The sequence below is a fragment of the Penicillium psychrofluorescens genome (genome assembly GCF_964197705.1).
Source record: "Penicillium psychrofluorescens genome assembly, chromosome: 4".
Lineage (NCBI taxonomy): Eukaryota > Fungi > Ascomycota > Eurotiomycetes > Eurotiales > Aspergillaceae > Penicillium > Penicillium psychrofluorescens.
The window spans coordinates 3,676,004-3,692,811 of record NC_133442.1 but is presented as its reverse complement, the minus strand read 5'-3'; the positions used below and the strand labels follow the sequence as shown (position 1 = coordinate 3,692,811).

General features: G+C 52.9%; 5 protein-coding genes across 5 annotated transcripts; 3 read left to right on the top strand and 2 right to left on the bottom strand.

Annotated features, from left to right (window-relative positions):
* Window positions 1–1,293: 1,293 nt before the first annotated feature.
* Window positions 1,294–2,015, top strand: PFLUO_LOCUS7040 (uncharacterized protein; the record flags this gene model as incomplete). The annotated part of the gene is made up of 3 exons (XM_073784639.1): window positions 1,294–1,476; window positions 1,536–1,652; window positions 1,716–2,015. 3 exons carry the CDS (start codon window positions 1,294–1,296, stop codon window positions 2,013–2,015), a joined length of 600 nt encoding a protein of 199 aa, XP_073641075.1.
* A 196-nt stretch (window positions 2,016–2,211) lies between these two features.
* On the bottom strand, window positions 2,212–6,776 carry PFLUO_LOCUS7039 (3-beta glucanase; the record flags this gene model as incomplete). The annotated part of the gene is made up of 4 exons (XM_073784638.1): window positions 2,212–3,635; window positions 4,518–4,750; window positions 4,847–6,630; window positions 6,684–6,776. The coding sequence occupies 4 exons, from the start codon at window positions 6,774–6,776 to the stop codon at window positions 2,212–2,214; spliced, it is 3,534 nt and encodes a 1,177-aa protein (XP_073641074.1).
* Window positions 6,777–7,926: 1,150 nt separating this feature from the next.
* PFLUO_LOCUS7038 (uncharacterized protein) lies at window positions 7,927–10,839 on the bottom strand (the record flags this gene model as incomplete). The annotated part of the gene is made up of 2 exons (XM_073784637.1): window positions 7,927–8,106; window positions 8,161–10,839. 2 exons carry the CDS (start codon window positions 10,837–10,839, stop codon window positions 7,927–7,929), a joined length of 2,859 nt encoding a protein of 952 aa, XP_073641073.1.
* A 215-nt stretch (window positions 10,840–11,054) lies between these two features.
* PFLUO_LOCUS7037 (mitochondrial) lies at window positions 11,055–11,778 on the top strand (the record flags this gene model as incomplete). Its single annotated transcript, XM_073784636.1, has 2 exons — window positions 11,055–11,243; window positions 11,296–11,778. 2 exons carry the CDS (start codon window positions 11,055–11,057, stop codon window positions 11,776–11,778), a joined length of 672 nt encoding a protein of 223 aa, XP_073641072.1.
* A 492-nt stretch (window positions 11,779–12,270) lies between these two features.
* On the top strand, window positions 12,271–16,076 carry PFLUO_LOCUS7036 (ubiquitin-protein ligase (E3); the record flags this gene model as incomplete). The annotated part of the gene is made up of 3 exons (XM_073784635.1): window positions 12,271–14,285; window positions 14,344–15,349; window positions 15,405–16,076. 3 exons carry the CDS (start codon window positions 12,271–12,273, stop codon window positions 16,074–16,076), a joined length of 3,693 nt encoding a protein of 1,230 aa, XP_073641071.1.
* Between the last annotated feature and the right edge of the window lie 732 nt (window positions 16,077–16,808).

Here is a 16,808-nt window from a genome sequence, read left to right as displayed (position 1 = left end):
TTCCAATAGTAGGGCCGATGGGAAGACTTCCTAACATATCTCCTTGAACCGCATTTTAGAGTCATGTACCGAAGCACTCCGTCTAAGCTGTTCATTATAAAAGTGTAATAATGATGTCTTGGGTTTATACTTGCGTGACCCTAAACCCCGGGGAAAGGGGGATCAGCTCTGTTCTCATCTGGCAAGACATGATTTGACCGAGGAAAGTAGTAGCCGAGGGAACAGTCATTATCGATTAGCGCTACATATTTGAAAATCTCAAGGCTGTTTGTTTGTGATGAGTTTCCTCACCAACTCCTTCTGTCCGCAATGTGGATCTACCCCTGAATTATCGGCACTTGGCAAGGCGATCACGCTCAATTCGGGAGGAAGTCATGACGATATGTACTCCGAACGGAGTATGGGCGCTGAACAAGCTCATGGAGAGTCCGTTAGGAGTGGATCTTTGAGGGGGGAATCCTTTGATGCCGAGTTAGGACTAGACTGGTATAGATAGGATGCAGTGACCTCACTCAGGGGTAACATACTAATGAACGCGAACTCACCGAGTACGAAGAGATTTCCTGCATCCCTATTTCTCACAAATAGTGGGTGTAATCTGGCTTGTCTACCGAATATGTATAGTGGTGTTCCAAAAGTCTGACCCCGTTGCCCGCTTAGGCGGTAGGTAGAGGGGTCCAGACTTTCGGGACACCGCTGTACACATCTCCCCCCTCCCTCAGGATGAACAGAACAAATAGCTCGGAAATCCCTTTTCTGCATGGAGCAAATCCCAATCACAACGGCCACTGAACGCATCCCATCCCCCAAAGCCCTATAGCCAGTGGACCCTTGAAATGGGCCCGAAACCTGTTCTATGCCGGTACAGACTTTCACTAGAGCCCGCACTACGTTCATTATTGTTTTCCTCCAATGGTCCTGATAGGTCCCGGCTAGGTAGTTAGTATCGATAGTCGGGAGATCGACGCAATTCCCAACGTCGCGAATGGCTCGTGGCCGCACGTTGAACGAGACGTCAGTCTAGGATCGGCGTCCGGCTCATCTCGCACGGGCAAGCTAGGCTTGTCTAGGCTGTAGTCAGTCCCTTGCCCTGAAATCGACATCATAACCATGGGGGCCGGCAACGTCGAGGGGAATGAGCGATGGGCCCCTGGTGAGAAGACATAAAAGCTGTAGATAGTCCAGGTGTAGAGAGTCAAGCTTAACCATCACTCACTTCAATCACAGTCATTCATTCATTTTTTCTGCTATCAAGTCACTCCTTTGACCAACCACATCCAATCTTTTATCAACATGCAGTTCAAGCTCTCCCTCGTTGCCTTCCTGGCCACCACTGTTATTGCGGCGCCCGTCCCGGCCGGCAAGGAGGCTAGCTGTGCCTCGGATGCTATCAACGCGCTGAGTATCGCGACTAGCGAAGCCAGCTCCCTTACCAAGACTCTGGATGGGAATGGCAACCTGATCGAGGTTGGCCATGTATGTATTTTCTCCTTTGAGTTGGTCGGGTTGATTGTTGACGAGCTTCATCTATTTAGTCTGCCGTTTCCGGACTGACCAACCATGTCGGAACCCTCCTAAAGAGACTCTCTCTTCCTTGCGGAAGCAGCCTGAGCAAGAGCGAGCAGGAACAGCTCTGCTCTGCTGCTGAGCTGGTATGTCGTTATTCCCAGGTTCTCTAAACGGCACTTGGAACTAATTTAGCGGGAAAAAATTAGTTCATCGATCAAGACGAGGCCCTCGTGAAGTCCCTTGACAACCAGAAGGGTCTCCTGAAGGACACCCCCTTCTTTGCTCCCGTCGCCGCGGCCACCACTGCCCTCGAAGGCGCCACTGGTGAATACTTCGACCCTATCTTCTCTGCCACCCCTCTTTGCGGAGGTAGTCTCCAGCAGTTGGTGCAGACCCTACAGGATGACATCTCCCAGCTTGTGCACTCGTTCACCATGCTCCAGAGCGCCCCCAGGCTTCCTCTGCAGGGTCCTGGCTCCGGCGCGGAGTCTGGCAACCCCAACTAAGCCGCTCACTCATGCTTGGCTTGGCGGGCCTGCTCTGGCTTAAGCCTGGAACGATATTTATGTTCAATTTAAACACGCAAACGTTATCACTTGGTTGAATTGTTGGATACCTTTTTTCTTTCAGGATGTACATATATGATATGATTGTTAAAAGTTTTATTTAATCTGCGTTGCGGCGTATAATTCACTGTTGTATCTATTGCGACCAATCTATAAGCTCCATCGAAACGTGCATCTCCCCCTGTGGACCATGCTTCGCGGTTCGCAACCAAGTCTTTCCAGGAACCGTGTCGTCCCAAAATACGAGGGCTGCAATCCGCTCGTGCTCCGGAGGCACCCTCTGCTCGACCGGCATAGACAAGAGACTGGCTTCTTCGGAATTGATCACGTACTCGACAATCTTGGCTGACCGACGAGAGTTCCATAAATTTTCCTGACGCTGATTGTCCACTAAAAGATCAAAAGCCCTATGTCTTGTCACGGGCTCCCGACAATTTGTGGCAATCCATTGCAGGGCGCGGACAACGACATGATCCAGACTGAAATACCGCTCGGCGCTGGAGTGTGTCTCAAGATGCAGAAGCTGCTCTACCATAGTCAGCATTCCTGCATAGTGGCCATTCCATTTATCCTTTTCGGTTTCTTTCCCCCTATTAGTACTCAGCGACCATGTGAGGAGCGTGAGGAATTCGATTCGGAGAACAAGCACCGCACGCTTATCTGCTGACTTGCCCCGCTTGGTCTGCAGCAGTCTCTCGAAGGAGACAAGCCACGCATTGTAGGCCGCCTCCATGATGGGCAGCTGGGAACGAATCCACTTCTTCCCCTCTTCCTGCTGGACACTCTGGCGGGAGAAGGCGCCCGATTTCATGAATGCGGTTATAGTGTAGTTGGCTATAGAAGTGGAGAACTTGCGGGCATCCGAGATGCTCTTGAATGTGGCAGGTACCCGGAGGCACTTTGGGTCGGTGAATATGGAGAGGAGCTTGCTTCGCCGCGCGAACATGAGCAGTTCCACATTAAAGCGGAAAAAGAGCTCTGACAACTCTTCGTGTACTTTCTGCTGGTCGGCTGTTTGTGACTGTGGCTGTGACTGAGACGCTGTAATCGACCTTTCGAGGATCTCCAGCCCTGCCTCTGTATGATCGAGGACCCTGTTGTGGTCCCCTCGAAACATTTCAAGACACATGAACAGACCGCAAGTGATCAGTGTTAAGTCGAGCTTTTCATTCGTAGGTGCTGATAGGTGCTTCATGAGAAGCCGAATTGCGTGATTGTATTGCTGAAGCATGAAGTTTTCGGTCCGCTCAGACCCCACAGCAATGCCCTGGTACCGCTGGTGGGCGGCGCCGACTGCCGCCACAGCATGGCGGACAATGGGCTCGGAATGACTGAGTTGAGGAAGCAGCCGATTCCAAAAGTCGGATGTAGAAAACCCCGTGAGGGCCTTCGATGTCTGCGTGCAAAACAGAGCAACATACTCGCGCTCCTGTCCAGTGCCCTCCAGAAGGATTACTCGACTATCTGGACTGCAAGTGCGGCTGTGGTCGTAGGCGAGCAGGGCCTTCTGGTGCAGTTGCTTCTGGGAGATTGTAACATCATAGCCGTCGCACTTTCGCCCTGTTTCGGTACAGTTTCGGCAATAAGGTTTTTGTTCGTCACAGCGAGTATGGCGTTGTCTGCATGCTATTAGCAGCCTGCATGAATAGGACCATGGGTAAAACGTGGAGTTAGGGACTAGGCGAGGATATATGTATCTGTTAAGTCAACAAGAATAACTCACTTGCAGGTAATACAGCCACCGCGGCTCCTCTTTCGTCCAGTCCGTGTAGGCATTTTGTCTGAGATTAGTTGAAAGTTTGTTAGAGAGAGATACGATGTAGCAGATAAGGAGTCTGTAAAGGGTACTTTATACCTGTAGAATAGAACTATTAGACCCTGACAGAAATCTAAATTTGTTGAAGAAAGATACAATCCAGGCAACGAGAGCCCAGCAAATTCTGGAATTGGGCTAAAGAATAGGAGACAGCGCTGAGGCTAGAGTTGAGACAACGGTTGAGACTGAGTTGATGATCTCCGCGGCCCCCACGGCTTGGGCCAACCGAAGGACACTTGGTTCTCAATCAGCGGAAGACGGGCCGATGTGGGGCCATCCGAAGCGACAGAGGCTGTCCGATCGATTCTCTTCCCAGTGTACATGGCGGAGCGGGATCAGCAAATCTATCTGATACTGAGCTGCTAACAATAGCGCTCGGATACGTACAGATAGCATGGCAAATGGGTAAAAATAAAACTAACTACTAGAAAATCCACCCATACCGACTAAAAGCTAAGCAAAAAACCACCAGTAGCAAGATTAGGAAATAAAAGACAAAATCCGCCAACTTGAAAACCATAACCTGCCTTCAAATAATCATAAAGAAAAATCCTTCAAGGAGCACCGCCGAGACCTATACCAACTTAGTATCCGAGCACATACTCCGGACGATAGAAAGGACTTACCAGCTGCGTGAGCCAAATACCATGTGCGCGATGCACCGCCGTCGATCCAGGTATAGTTAAACTCCTTCTGCGCGAAGAATTCCCAAGAAGCCTTGGGATCGATGAGCGCGAGGTTGGCAAAGAGTACACCCTTCCAGCCGCCGTCTACCTGGTGTGCCGGGGTTGAAGCATTCGGTGCAAACATAGCATTCCACTCCTGGTTGACGAATTGCTTCTGACGTGTGTAAGCGGAGCTAGGAAGGAGGGGCAGCATGTGGATTCTGAATAGCTAGTTAGCCAAATTTTTGTGGGGGGGGGGGGGTTCGATAGCTGGACTGGTGTGGTCATACCCTTGGACGTATTCCAGATTGGCGCCGAAGTAGGTCGTGTGGTCGACCTTATTCTCGAATAGAATTCCAGTCACCTTGTTTCCGGTGAAGTTCGAAGGCTGGTTCACGTTGTCATCTTCCATCAAGAAGTAATTCTGGAGAGAGCGACGCATAATGCCCAGCATCATGTCTCCGCGAGCCTCCATGCTAGCGTCGCCGACGGTGCGTCCCCACATCTTGACTGCATAGGCGAACATGGTGTCCTCGGATGTAGATTCCTCATCCTTGCCGTCATAAGATTCAAAAAGGCCCTTGGCCCAGGAGTGGCCGTTGTACCAGTCGAAAGAACGTGAGAAGGGGAAGTGAGGATCATCTGCCGCAGGATTCCCGGCATCACGGACTAGCATATTGACCCACTCTTTGTTTTCCGCCAGCCAGCTCGGGTCAAGAGACCCGATAATTGCACCAGCCAGGATGAAGTACCCATAGTGGAAATGATGGTCATTGTAGGCCGTGTTGCCGAAGTCAGCATTTAGATCACCATTGTATCCGGCGGAGGAAACCACTCCCTTCCAGACGGCATCATAGACAAGTGGGAATTGTTGCTGGTTGTTCACGAAGCGAGCGAAGCATTTCGTCAGATTTTGAAAAGCCGGGGTCGAGAGGCTGACGTTATTACCCAGCTGGTTGACGGTGTAGACCAAGGTCGCGAACTTGCTTAGCGCCTTGCCGCTGTAGTACATGCTGTTGAGGTTCGTCTGGCTATCCATATCTTGGTGAAGCTCTTCGGGGGCGACGTCCAGAATCCGAGTCTGCGCAGTTGACGAGATTGTATGAGTATTCCCAGCGTTAGGAGACCACGGCGCAAAGCCCATATCAATTGGGAGGTTAGGCTCAGTCATGTTCCATGCTTCACCAATGACTGCGGTCGCCATACCCTTAGTGGTAGTTCGCAAATGAATGTTAGTCGCGCGGCCCTTGGTACTGTTATCAAAGGATTCGACGTGATGAGGTAGAGCGAACATGATCAACGGAGTAGCCTGCGAATCCTTGCCGGCTTTAGTCCATGCTAGGCCGTAGGTGCCTACATCTCCAGACACCGACCCCGTGACTCGTCCTTCGACGGGATACACCCCGGAGGAGTTATCATAGAACTTCTCTCCAGAGGTACCCGCAGGATTTTTGGCGACCTGGATGGTTCCGGAGAACCCACGAGGGCCACGGAGATTGGTCTGTGACACAAGCTTCAGGTCAGGATCCTGGCCATCAGCCGGAGTGGCATAAAGAAGCCAGGAAGAGTTATCTTCGAGCTCGACCTGGTATTTGAAGATCCCATCCCTAGGAGAACCGGCGCTGACGACTTTGCGGAAGAACACCCCGCTCTGAATCAGGGGCTGCAAGTTTGTGTAGATGGCTGTCACATACGCCATACCCTGCACCACAGGGAAGGCGATCTTGCCTGGCTGTTGGGGGTGTGAGAGAACAGCATGAGCAGAAAACGCCATGGGCTGCTCCACATTGAGGTCGGTGTTGTTATCCAGCTCTGCCGCAGATAGAATCATATGCTGCAGACCGACAGGGTTGATGTAGTATTGCACGGGATCACCAGGTATCGTGAGGTTTTTGGGACCCCAAGCAAGCATGTCCTTCTCCACATGGGAGACACCCATCCCCCAGCTCTTGAGATGACCAGTTCCCTTTGACCATGCGAGCGAGTAAGGCTGGGTGAAGCTGGCATTGGTTTGCGTTCCTAGGAACAGCCCGGCATAAAACTTGTTGGTCTCAACTGGGCCCGTGGTATTGATCTGTTTAGTTGAGTTAGAACTAATTCTCAATAACAGTCGGGCACTGCACGTACGTGCTTCTTATCCACTGGGTGGTCGTTTCGAGTGGTAATGTTGGAGGCAACCGCACCCGTCCCAACGGGCTGGAAGATATCCTGGTTATTCATGCTATGTGAATTATCAGGCTGAGTAGGCTGAGGGCTAGGTGGATCAGGAGATGGTTGAGCTGGAGGCGACAATAACCCGTTCACGCTTGACAGCACGCTCCCTACACCTAACGTCGGCCACGGAAGCAGTGATGCGTGGCCGTCGTCTTGCAACAACGAACGATAGACCTTTCCTAGTCAATACTGATCATCAAAAAATGTTCAATTCGGGAAACTCACTGGCTTGTCCTGGGAGATGAGCAGCCTCTCGTTCGACGGTGGATACTGCGTCTTGAACGCACTCGTGGGTTGAGTCTTGGTCTGTTCTCTCAGTATACTCTCCGCGAGAGTGCCAACAGGCTGAAATGAATAGGCCGATTCTACAACAAAGAGGCCCATTAGCAAGGCTGCCTTCCATCTTGAACCTGACTCCATGGCGCGCCAGCTTCGATACAATCAACAAGAGCACAGCTCAAAGGTGTGTCAGGGATGGTATCTAAGCATCAATTGACTCCATACAAGACAAAGCAATGCAAGGTAAAATGAAGATTCCGCGATGGATCGAGGGAGGCTGGTAACTGACCAAGTATGTGATCGTATCCTGGGTCGCTTGCGCTCAGCACGAACCGGGTGGGTTTGTTGTGGCGGGTGAAATTCCTGGGCGTCGATCTTCACCTCTGAGATAATCGCGCGTTGGTCTGAGGACAAAGATAGACAAGGGAGAGAGTGGTGTGGGGAAGAATGAGCAATGCAGGGAGAGAGGTGTGAGCTGTGCCCGCAACTAAGACACGGAAGGAATGTGTGGGTCAAGTAGAACGTCCACGACAACACCCGCGATGTTCTTCTTTTTTTTATCTTCCGACAACAATATATCCTCCGACACCCTCGTAAGGTGACTCGAAGGAATTTCCTGCAAACCGTGTGAATCATCCGACACCCATGGTTCGGCCATAGGCAGCATTCCGGTCTTTTTCTACGAATTTCTACCAGATCCCGTTGACGGTGCCTGTGACGGCATCACGGCTATGTGGGAGTCAAGAAATTAAGGCGCAGAAAGACAGAAAGAGAAAGAGAGAAAAACAACGGATAGATTCCATTTGAATGCAGATGAATATGTATTTTGTTGCCAATATGTACAATTTTTCCTTTGGATAATCCAACCATTTCCTCCCTACATCGGCTTCTCCATAGGCTTGATAACCCCCTGCTTGACCATGACCCGGGGCTTGGTGCCGCTCTGGTAGATCTCCTTGGTCGACCACTCCGGGCCCAGCGGAAGGCGCAGGGACCGCTCGTACTGCTGCTTCGTCTCGAAAGGATGGGGCAACTGGCTGGCCATGTACTTGGTGTTCTAGAAGAGCAGAGTGAGCAGGGTTGCCTGATGCACATCTGGAATACAACTTACCTTCTTAACTCGCTTCTCGTTGATGATGACGCGCTGAAGCTTAGCGTCTTTGCGCTGATCGGCTTTCACGCCCTCCACCGTGGTCAGGTTGCGCTTTTGTCTCTTCTGCTGCCTCTTGCTGATGCCTTCACCGGCCCAACTGCCCCAGCCGGGGAGCGTATTATCCACCACCTTGTCACCCTCGTCTTCGATGGTGTCTAGTTTTTCTTGTTCGAAATCTTGCACCACTTCGTCGCCGGCAAACGCCCGCTTCACGAGGTCGTGGTTTTTGAGCAGCACGGGAACATTGTCATCATCGCTATCGTGGTCGTCTGCATCGAGCTGTTTGGCGGGTGGTGCCTTGGTTGCTTTGTCCTTCTTGCTGCGAGCATTAACCGCGGAATCCGAGGGTTTCTGGTCGTCGTCGAGAGAGATATCCACAGTCTCTTGGCCATCAGAGAGGTTTCGACGACGGTTGTTTCGCTCCGTCTGGATCAGCCAAGGGTTCTCCTCTTCTTCACTGGATTCTTGCTGTTTCTGGGCACCGGAAGACTTGCTCGAGGGCCGCACGGCAGTCTTTGCTCCCGAAGCCTGAGACTTCTGCTTGGCAGGAGTATCAACCACGATATCGATATCCTGGTCCAAGTCTGCCTCACCATCAGAGCCCGGAGCCGCTTCAAACTCGTTCTTGGGCAGTGGCTTGGCTTTGGACTTCGAGTTGGTCTTGTCGGATTGACCGAACTTGCGACGACCAACCTCAGACTCTGCCTCGGATGGCGATTCCTCGCCGTGGAGCTCGCGGTTAAGACGGCGCAGTTCTGCATCATTCTGCTCTTTGCGCGCCGCTTCGGCGTTCCGCATGAACTTCATAGACAGGAGGTTGGTATGAGGCCCCGTAACCTCACCATCAATATCGTTTTCTTCGAGAGCGCTGAGCTTCTGGCGCAGTTTGCGATTCTCGGCATCGGAGCCTCCATCCTCTTGCCAGAGATCCTCATCTTCAGACTCCGAGCTGGAAGAGCCCAAGTAGTCCTCGTCACCGTTGGACACGCGCTTCCCTTCAATTCTCTTTCGCAGCTCCTCCTCGCGTTGCGCCAAGTCGGCGGCACTGTTGCGAGCATTCTCATCCCACGCAGTGCGACCGGTCTCTTTCAGGCTCTTTGCCCATTTGCTTTCACGGTGCTTGGAACCCATGCGAGCCTCGGCCCTCATTCGCTCGTTCTTGTCGCGGTCTTCCTCGTCCATATCCACACCGGCCTCCAGGAGAGCCTGCTGCTCTTGCTGTTCCATCCTTTCTCGTTCTTTTCGATGAACTCGGCGGTATGATTTGCTCTTGATCTTTTTGATTCGCTTGGCGCGGACTTCCTCCCGGAAAAGCAGGTCCCGCCGTTTCCTGAGCTCTGCTCTCCGGGCTTGGATTTCCTCAATGGGCAGTTTGCGAGCTTGAAGTTCCTCAAAGTCCTGAACTTGTTCTTCGATAGACTTCCCCTCGGCTTCCGCCAGCCCGCTTTCCACCAAAATACTTTGAATGGCATTTTCCAAGTCGGTCTGCGGCTTGGTCACGTCCATCCGATGAGTCTGTTCGGCCTCAGGGTCGGGCAGCGGAAACATCAGGTGCTCAGCCTCACGATTGGCCTTGACGGTTTCAAGCCACCGGTTCAGGGTCTCTTTGCTCTTGTCGTAGGCGGCGGTGCGGTCGAGCCGGTCTTGCTGTCGTTTTGGGAGAGGAGCATCCAGCTTGCCCGGAATGCCGGAGGATGTAGTCTGCTTGGGAACAGATTCGACATGCTTCAGCGAGTTTTTGAGGCGGGAGTCAGTGATGGATGGCAACAGATCGGCGATCGTCAGTTTGCGTGTAGAAGTCAGCCCATATTCCGTGGGATTGGCCTGTTCATTGGTCTTCCGTGAAGGCTTTGTAGTTCTCTGGGCCTCCATTGAGTTCACGAAATCCTGCAGCTTGGACAGTCCATGCTTGGAGGCATCGGCGTCGTCGTCGGAGGCAGAGAGCTCCGTGTCGTCGTCACTGAGATCCTCGCTATCCTCCTCAGAGCCAGAGTCCTCTTCGCTATCGTCTCCTGCTGCCGCTTTCTTAGACTTGGCCGCTGCTCGCTTAGCCTCTTCCTCTTCCGCCGCAGTATTCATATCCCAGGCGGTGGTCAGGTCGATGGCGTCCTCTCCCAAGTCATCATCGTCTTCTTCCTCGTCTTCATCGTTCTCAGACTCCTCGTCGTCCTCATCAAGGTTGATTGCGGATCGCTTCTTAGGAGCGGGTGTCTTCTTAGGCTTGGACTTGTTCGAGGACGACCCTCGGAATGTAAAGGCTTCAAATCTCTCCTCGTCGCTTTCACCGAGAGCTTCGTCACTGTCCAGCTCCTCATCGTCGTCGCTTTCAACCTGACCAAGAGTCCACTCATGGCCTTCGCTGTCGCTACCGCCCTCGACACTCTCGCCGTCCTCCGTTTTGCGGCGCTTGTGATCCGGGCGCTCGTCGTCCTCGTCATCTGGGTCTCGAGCTGAATGGCGTTTGTGACTGGGCTCGTCACTTTTGCCTAAGCGAGTGCGTCGGACTCCCAGTTTCGTGTGGACCTGCTTCTCTGCAATTGAGAGCGCATTAAGCGCCCGGCCATTTTTGCGCTTCTGTGCTGGTTTCGGGGCCGAGGGGTCTTTCGGCCCACGCAGCTGGGTCTGCTGGCGAGGCATACTGCAGAAGGAAGTTGAAAAAGACCGACTAGGACAAGAAGGGAAACCAAGCAGAAAACCCAGCAGCCAAAAAAGCAGTCCGGAGTGGTGGGTGAGAGAGGGAATGCGGTGAAGAAAAGAAAATTCTGCCGAGGTTCTGCCTCTGCCGCCTTTTTTGGTTGTTTCTTCCTCCTTCCTTTCCGTCCCACGCTCGACTTGGCCTGCTGTCACACACCATGGTCAAACCATCAATGCCAATGATGGCGCGCTTGCGTCTGACCACCAAACACACCAGAGGCGGCTACTACAAGGGAAACCGGACGGGCTCCATGGGTAGCTTTGTGCAGCCAAGCAGCAAATACGAGGTCGACTGGAACAAGGCGCGCACCTACGTGGTTCCTACCGATTCCATGGAAACATTCAAGGTCCGCAGCAGTAACTGAATTGTTTTGTACTCTCTGCTAACTCGGTGTGCAGCTCACGCCCTTTGTCACGAAACGCATGGAGCCGAAGCGGAGCCGATACTGGAAGGATGTTGAGCTGCATGGACAGATTCGCAGCATCCCCGCGTCTCTTGGGGGCAAGGAATTCCTCGACCTCTGGGCCGACCACAACCAGGAGGAAGTTCTCGAGCCACAGAGAAAGCAGCAAGAAGCCGAAGAAACCGTCAGAGCGGCTGAGGAATATGTCGAAGCTGCCGACGAAAATGTCAAAGCAGCCGAAGAAAAAGCCCAAGCAGCCGAGGCAAAAGTCAAAGCAGCCGACCAAGCAACCATAGCAGCCAAAGCAGCCAGGGAGACCTTGGGTACCGAACCCTGGAGAGTAGCCAGGAAAGAAGCCAGGAAAGCCAGAAGTGTGGCCTGGAAAGCCAGAAGTGCAGCCTCGAGAGCAGCCCAAGAGGCCCACGAGGCCAGAGAAGCAGCACAAAAAGTTCGAGAAGACCGAGAAGCCGCCCGATGAGCCCATTCTGGGTAGGAGCCCAGTCAATCAGCCGGGGTGTCAGTGCATGATCCTCATGGCAGATCCTCGATGTCCTTGCTAACTTTCTGTCTAGTGCCTCCCCACCGAGTACAGCTCATATCATCCTTTCGCTCGCTGGCCGATCGCATCTCTTTCTCTCTGTTTTGTGTATGATATGTACAGTACTTCCGATCTGGCATAGAAGTCTATAATCCCTCCCAATACATCCCGTAGTGATAAGTGGCCGTGCGTGGTAATACCCACCGCACACCCATTCCGTCCGTGGCAATATGGCGATAAGCTCGCCCATTATCGGGCGGATGTCATAGTTGAGCTTCACCACTCTTTCTCATCGGCTCCATCTGTCCTGGACTTTCCGTGCGTGCGATATGTGGTCCTCTATTTGTTTCTAGCATCTCCAGCGATTTCATTTTGCATCCGGACCTCCCATCTTTCCTTTTTCCTAGCTTCCCGGCAGCCGGAGTGCCCGCCATGTTCCAATCCTTCACCGGCAACGCTCGTCGCCCACGCCAAGTGAACCTCAGCGGTCGCACCACAAACCCCTTTGCTGCATTCCCAGGTGGCCCCGCGGGCCGACAAACCCCACATGCGTCGAATCCCCAGAGCGCGGTCGCAATTGCGCAGCAAGAACGCCTTGCGAGACAACGGGAGAGGGAGCGGCAAAGTGCCAGCCGGGTCATCCAGCGAACATGGCGAGGCTACCAGAGTCGGATGAAGACGCGCGATGAGTGGCGGATGGAGTGGGACAAAACCGAGCGGAGGAGGGGATCTGCTATGGATGTCGACGACTCCGAGGGTGATCATCCCATGTACCTGTCTCGTCGTCCCACACCCTATGCGACGGCAGAGGAGTGTTTGTCCCAACTCCGGCTGCTTGTGCAGTTTGTGGGAGCGGGACAAAAGACAGACGACGTGCTTCGTCTGATCTACTTCTCCAGCGCATTCGAGCAGACATTTCACTCTCTGCCCACCATCGCTACAGAGAGGGAGTGGACGGAACTGCTGAAGCGCTTGGCCAAGGCCATGCTTTACGTCCTATCCTCAGCCGCCGATAACCCTACTTGCCGGGTTGGAGTGACACCCCTGCTTCGGACGGTCGTATTTCTCGCTGGGCTGATTCCGAAGAAAATGGCAACCATAGCCAACTACTATTTCCATGCAATGGCGTCCTTGACAGTCAACATTCATGAGCTATCCGATCAGACTGGGCTGACCCGCGAGGATATGCTGAAAGGTGTGCTCGCGATGCTTCGACCGATCACCTCAGAGACCATGACGGCCTATGAATCATTTGCGACCTCGTACCTCACAGTGCCCAACCTTGAATCGTTCCTTGGAAGACTCGATGAGCTTGCAAGTCAAATCAATTACAAATTGCTTGCTTCAGCGGTTGGGACTCGTCTCGCCCATGAGAAAACGAGTTCTCTCAACTCCAATGATATTGAGCATCGTCTCTGGCTTCTTGCATACCTCATCTTCTTCCACCGATATGCCCTGGGCAGCCAGGCGAACCATCGTGCTCCTGAACTAGAGTTTGTATCTGTGGTCTCAGAGCTGCTCACATCAACTGCCACTTATATCTCCCGACGCATGGAAATGGAGGAAGCGTCAGATTCGGAAGTGGCCTCCTCTGAAGACTATTTGGACCCATTTATCAAGGATCAACTCAGTGGACTCGTTAACCAGGAGAGTGTGACGGGTTTGCTCTCTCGAATTCGGTCGTCTCACCTGTCGGAGACAGACCTGGCAATTAGCGATTCTGAGGCGTCAAACGAGGCTCGAGTGCTGGCTACCTATGCGTTGACTTTGCTAAGAGTCTTCCCGCGCCGAGGAGATGACATACGCATGTGGCTGTATCTCGGCTCGGCGCCTTCGGGCGACCAAATCTCTGGCCAGCCGGGGGCAAAGATTCCAGCCATCAAATATTTCTGGCAGGCATCTCGATCCAGTCGCATTTTCCAAACCATCAGCAAGGATTCAACAAAAGTTCTCCCATTACTGAAGCTCGCGGAAGATACAAATGCATTGGGGTCTGTCGACAATCTTCAAAAGGAAAGAGAGCAGGAGTGGACGATCATACTTCTTTTCCTTGAACTCTACACTTTTGTTTTGAAAGTCATGGACGACGATGAGTTCTTTTCCAGCGTATCCTCCTTTGCTGCATCGTCAAACGCACAGTCATCTTGGACAAGGGAGAGTGCCTTGCCATTGAAGGATGTCAAGGAGATGACACTGTTCCTTAAAAACCTTGGCTTCACTCTCTACTGGAACTCGGCCGATTTGAGTGAGAGAGAGCCAGTTGAGCAAAGTGCGGGCGACCTCCGCAGCTACTTCAGCTCCTCGATGCGATCTCCTGGCGTTACCACGAAAGCCGATGAGGTAGAAGTGAAGGCTCTTGTCAACAATCTCCCGGGAGTGACGGATATCCCGCTTGACTATTTCAAGGGGCTGGTCACGGGCTTACTTCGAATGATACACGAACGAGAGTAGGTCAGACCTGTGTGCTCACCTGTTAATTTACTGACGATTTTGATGTATGCGCAGCTCCCGGCGTAAATTTCTCCCTCCCAATCACTGGCTCATGACAGACCGTTTCGATATGGAGGGATTCATTCCGGCCGTTGTGGCCGAGGAAGAAAAACGACATGAATTCCAGGAAGACGAAGACGACGATGGTGATCTGATGGATGACGGGCTGAACGAGCTTCGTGGATTGGCCGGAACGAGTCACGCCCAACAGGCGATTCGAAACGAAGCCCTGCGACGCCGTCAACAGCGTGCAGCCCGGGGAAAGGTACTGGCGACTATCGCTCCCAGACTCGAGATCTTGCGGAACATGCCGTTCTTTATTCCCTTCGCCACTCGTGTGCAAATCTTTCGTCAATTCATTTTTCGTGATCAGCTCCGTCGCAGACAAGGATATGTCGATCCAGATGCGTGGCGCATGTCCGTCGCTCAAGCCGCTATGGGACAGATGTTGAACAACCAACCCGCTTCCAACGATATCCTGGCCCGGCATCATGCCGATATTCGGCGCGAGAGCTTGTTTGAAGATGCGTTTTCGCAATTTTACGAGTTGGGAGATGGCCTCAAAGAACCGATCCAGATCAGCTTCATCGACCGATTCGGGACGATGGAGGCCGGCATTGACGGAGGTGGAGTGACTAAAGAGTTCTTGACTAGCGTTACCAACGAAGCCTTCAAGACGGAGACGGAGTTGCCTATGTTTTCCGAGAATGATCACCACTTGCTCTATCCGAAACCCACGGCCGTTGAGCAGTGCCGCGCACAACTACGGGCGACCGGATTGTCGGAGGCCAGTGCCGAGTACTCGGCCGGCGTACGCGCACTCCTCCGTCGTTACGAATTTCTGGGTCGGATAATCGGCAAGTGTCTTTACGAAGGAATCCTGGTGGATGTCAACTTCGCCCCATTCTTCCTCTTGAAATGGGCGTTGACGGGTGGTACTGGCTCTGCGGTGAAAGAGTCCTCGTACCGCGCAAACCTGAATGATCTGAAGGACCTTGATGAAGGGCTCTACCAAGGCCTTGTGAGTTTTATGGGCAGCCTTTCTCTTGACTTTTGCTGACTCGAATAATTTCTAGCTGCAACTTAAGAACTACCCTGGGGACGTGGAGGATTTCTCGCTTGATTTCACCGTCACGGACACCATTCCGATTCCCGGGGCGACCAATCGCACAGTTACCAAAGATCTGATCTCGCAAGGCTCGACAACCGCAGTAACAAACAAGAACCGATTGGTGTATATTTCCTACATTGCCCGCTACCGTCTTCAACTCCAACCGGCTCTCCAGACCAACGCCTTTCTGCAGGGGCTGGGGCAGATCATCCAGCCGGCATGGATCTCCATGTTCAACCAAGCCGAGTTGCAAACGCTGGTGAGTGGCGAGACAGGCGACATTGACGTGGAGGACCTGCGACGCAACACGCTGTACGGAGGCGTATACACGGTCGGAGATGATTTCCAGGAACATCCGACCATCCAGCTCTTCTGGGAGGTGATGCACAAGATGAGCAACGAGGAGCGTCAGCAGGTGTTGCGATTTGTGACCTCCACGCCTCGGGGTCCCCTGCTGGGGTTTAGCCACCTGAACCCGCGCTTCAGCATCCGCGACTCCAGCGAGGACCAGGAGCGGCTCCCTAGCACCAGCACCTGTGTCAACCTGCTCAAGTTGCCGCGGTACTCGAATGCCGAGACGCTGCGCACCAAACTGCTGTACGCGGTGAGTTCCGGGGCGGGCTTTGATCTGAGCTAGTCGATTCTTTGTCTTCTGTTTGAGGCATATCATGGGCGTTGCAGATATCATCCATAGATCTATCTACCTTGACCAAGTAACTATTGTTGTTGTGCATCAAAGAACCCCCCACCCTTAAAGCGGCAGGGCGGGTGTCCCGATTAGGCTTAGTGCCAACCGTGCCTTCCGCCGTCTGAATTTTCCAGAAGAACCCGAAAATCATTGGCCCAAACAACTTTTTCTTCTCTCCCTCTCTCTCTTCTTCATCCCCCTTCGCCTGCTCGCTCTTTCTCTTGGGAAAGTCTCCTTTTCTCTTCGATCTCGAAAGAAAACCCCAAAATCCCAAAAAAATCAGAAAAACCCCTGCAAAAAACCCCATCTCTCTATTTTATCTTATCTCTCATCCCTCCCCGATTGTGCGGTGTGTTTGTGTGGAAGATTTTCTTTCAACCACCGCCTTCGCCTCACAGAAACTGATTCTCTGGTCCGTTGTCTTCCCATCCACCCCCCCTTCGGCTTCAACTTCTCGACGCGTCCAGTTTTCACTGACTGCTCTCTCAGTGTGCTCTGATCCCGTGCAGTCCATTTCAACTTTCTTGCGTGGACCCCGTTGCTGTATGGCCCTCCCCTTTCTTCCAAACCAGTCCCTCCCTTCCCCATCGTCCGGCTTTCCTGCTGGCTTTCCGTCATCGAGACTGCATGAAGAAGACTGCAGTGTAACCCTCATCGACCTTCGTCCATCGTCTTCTCCCC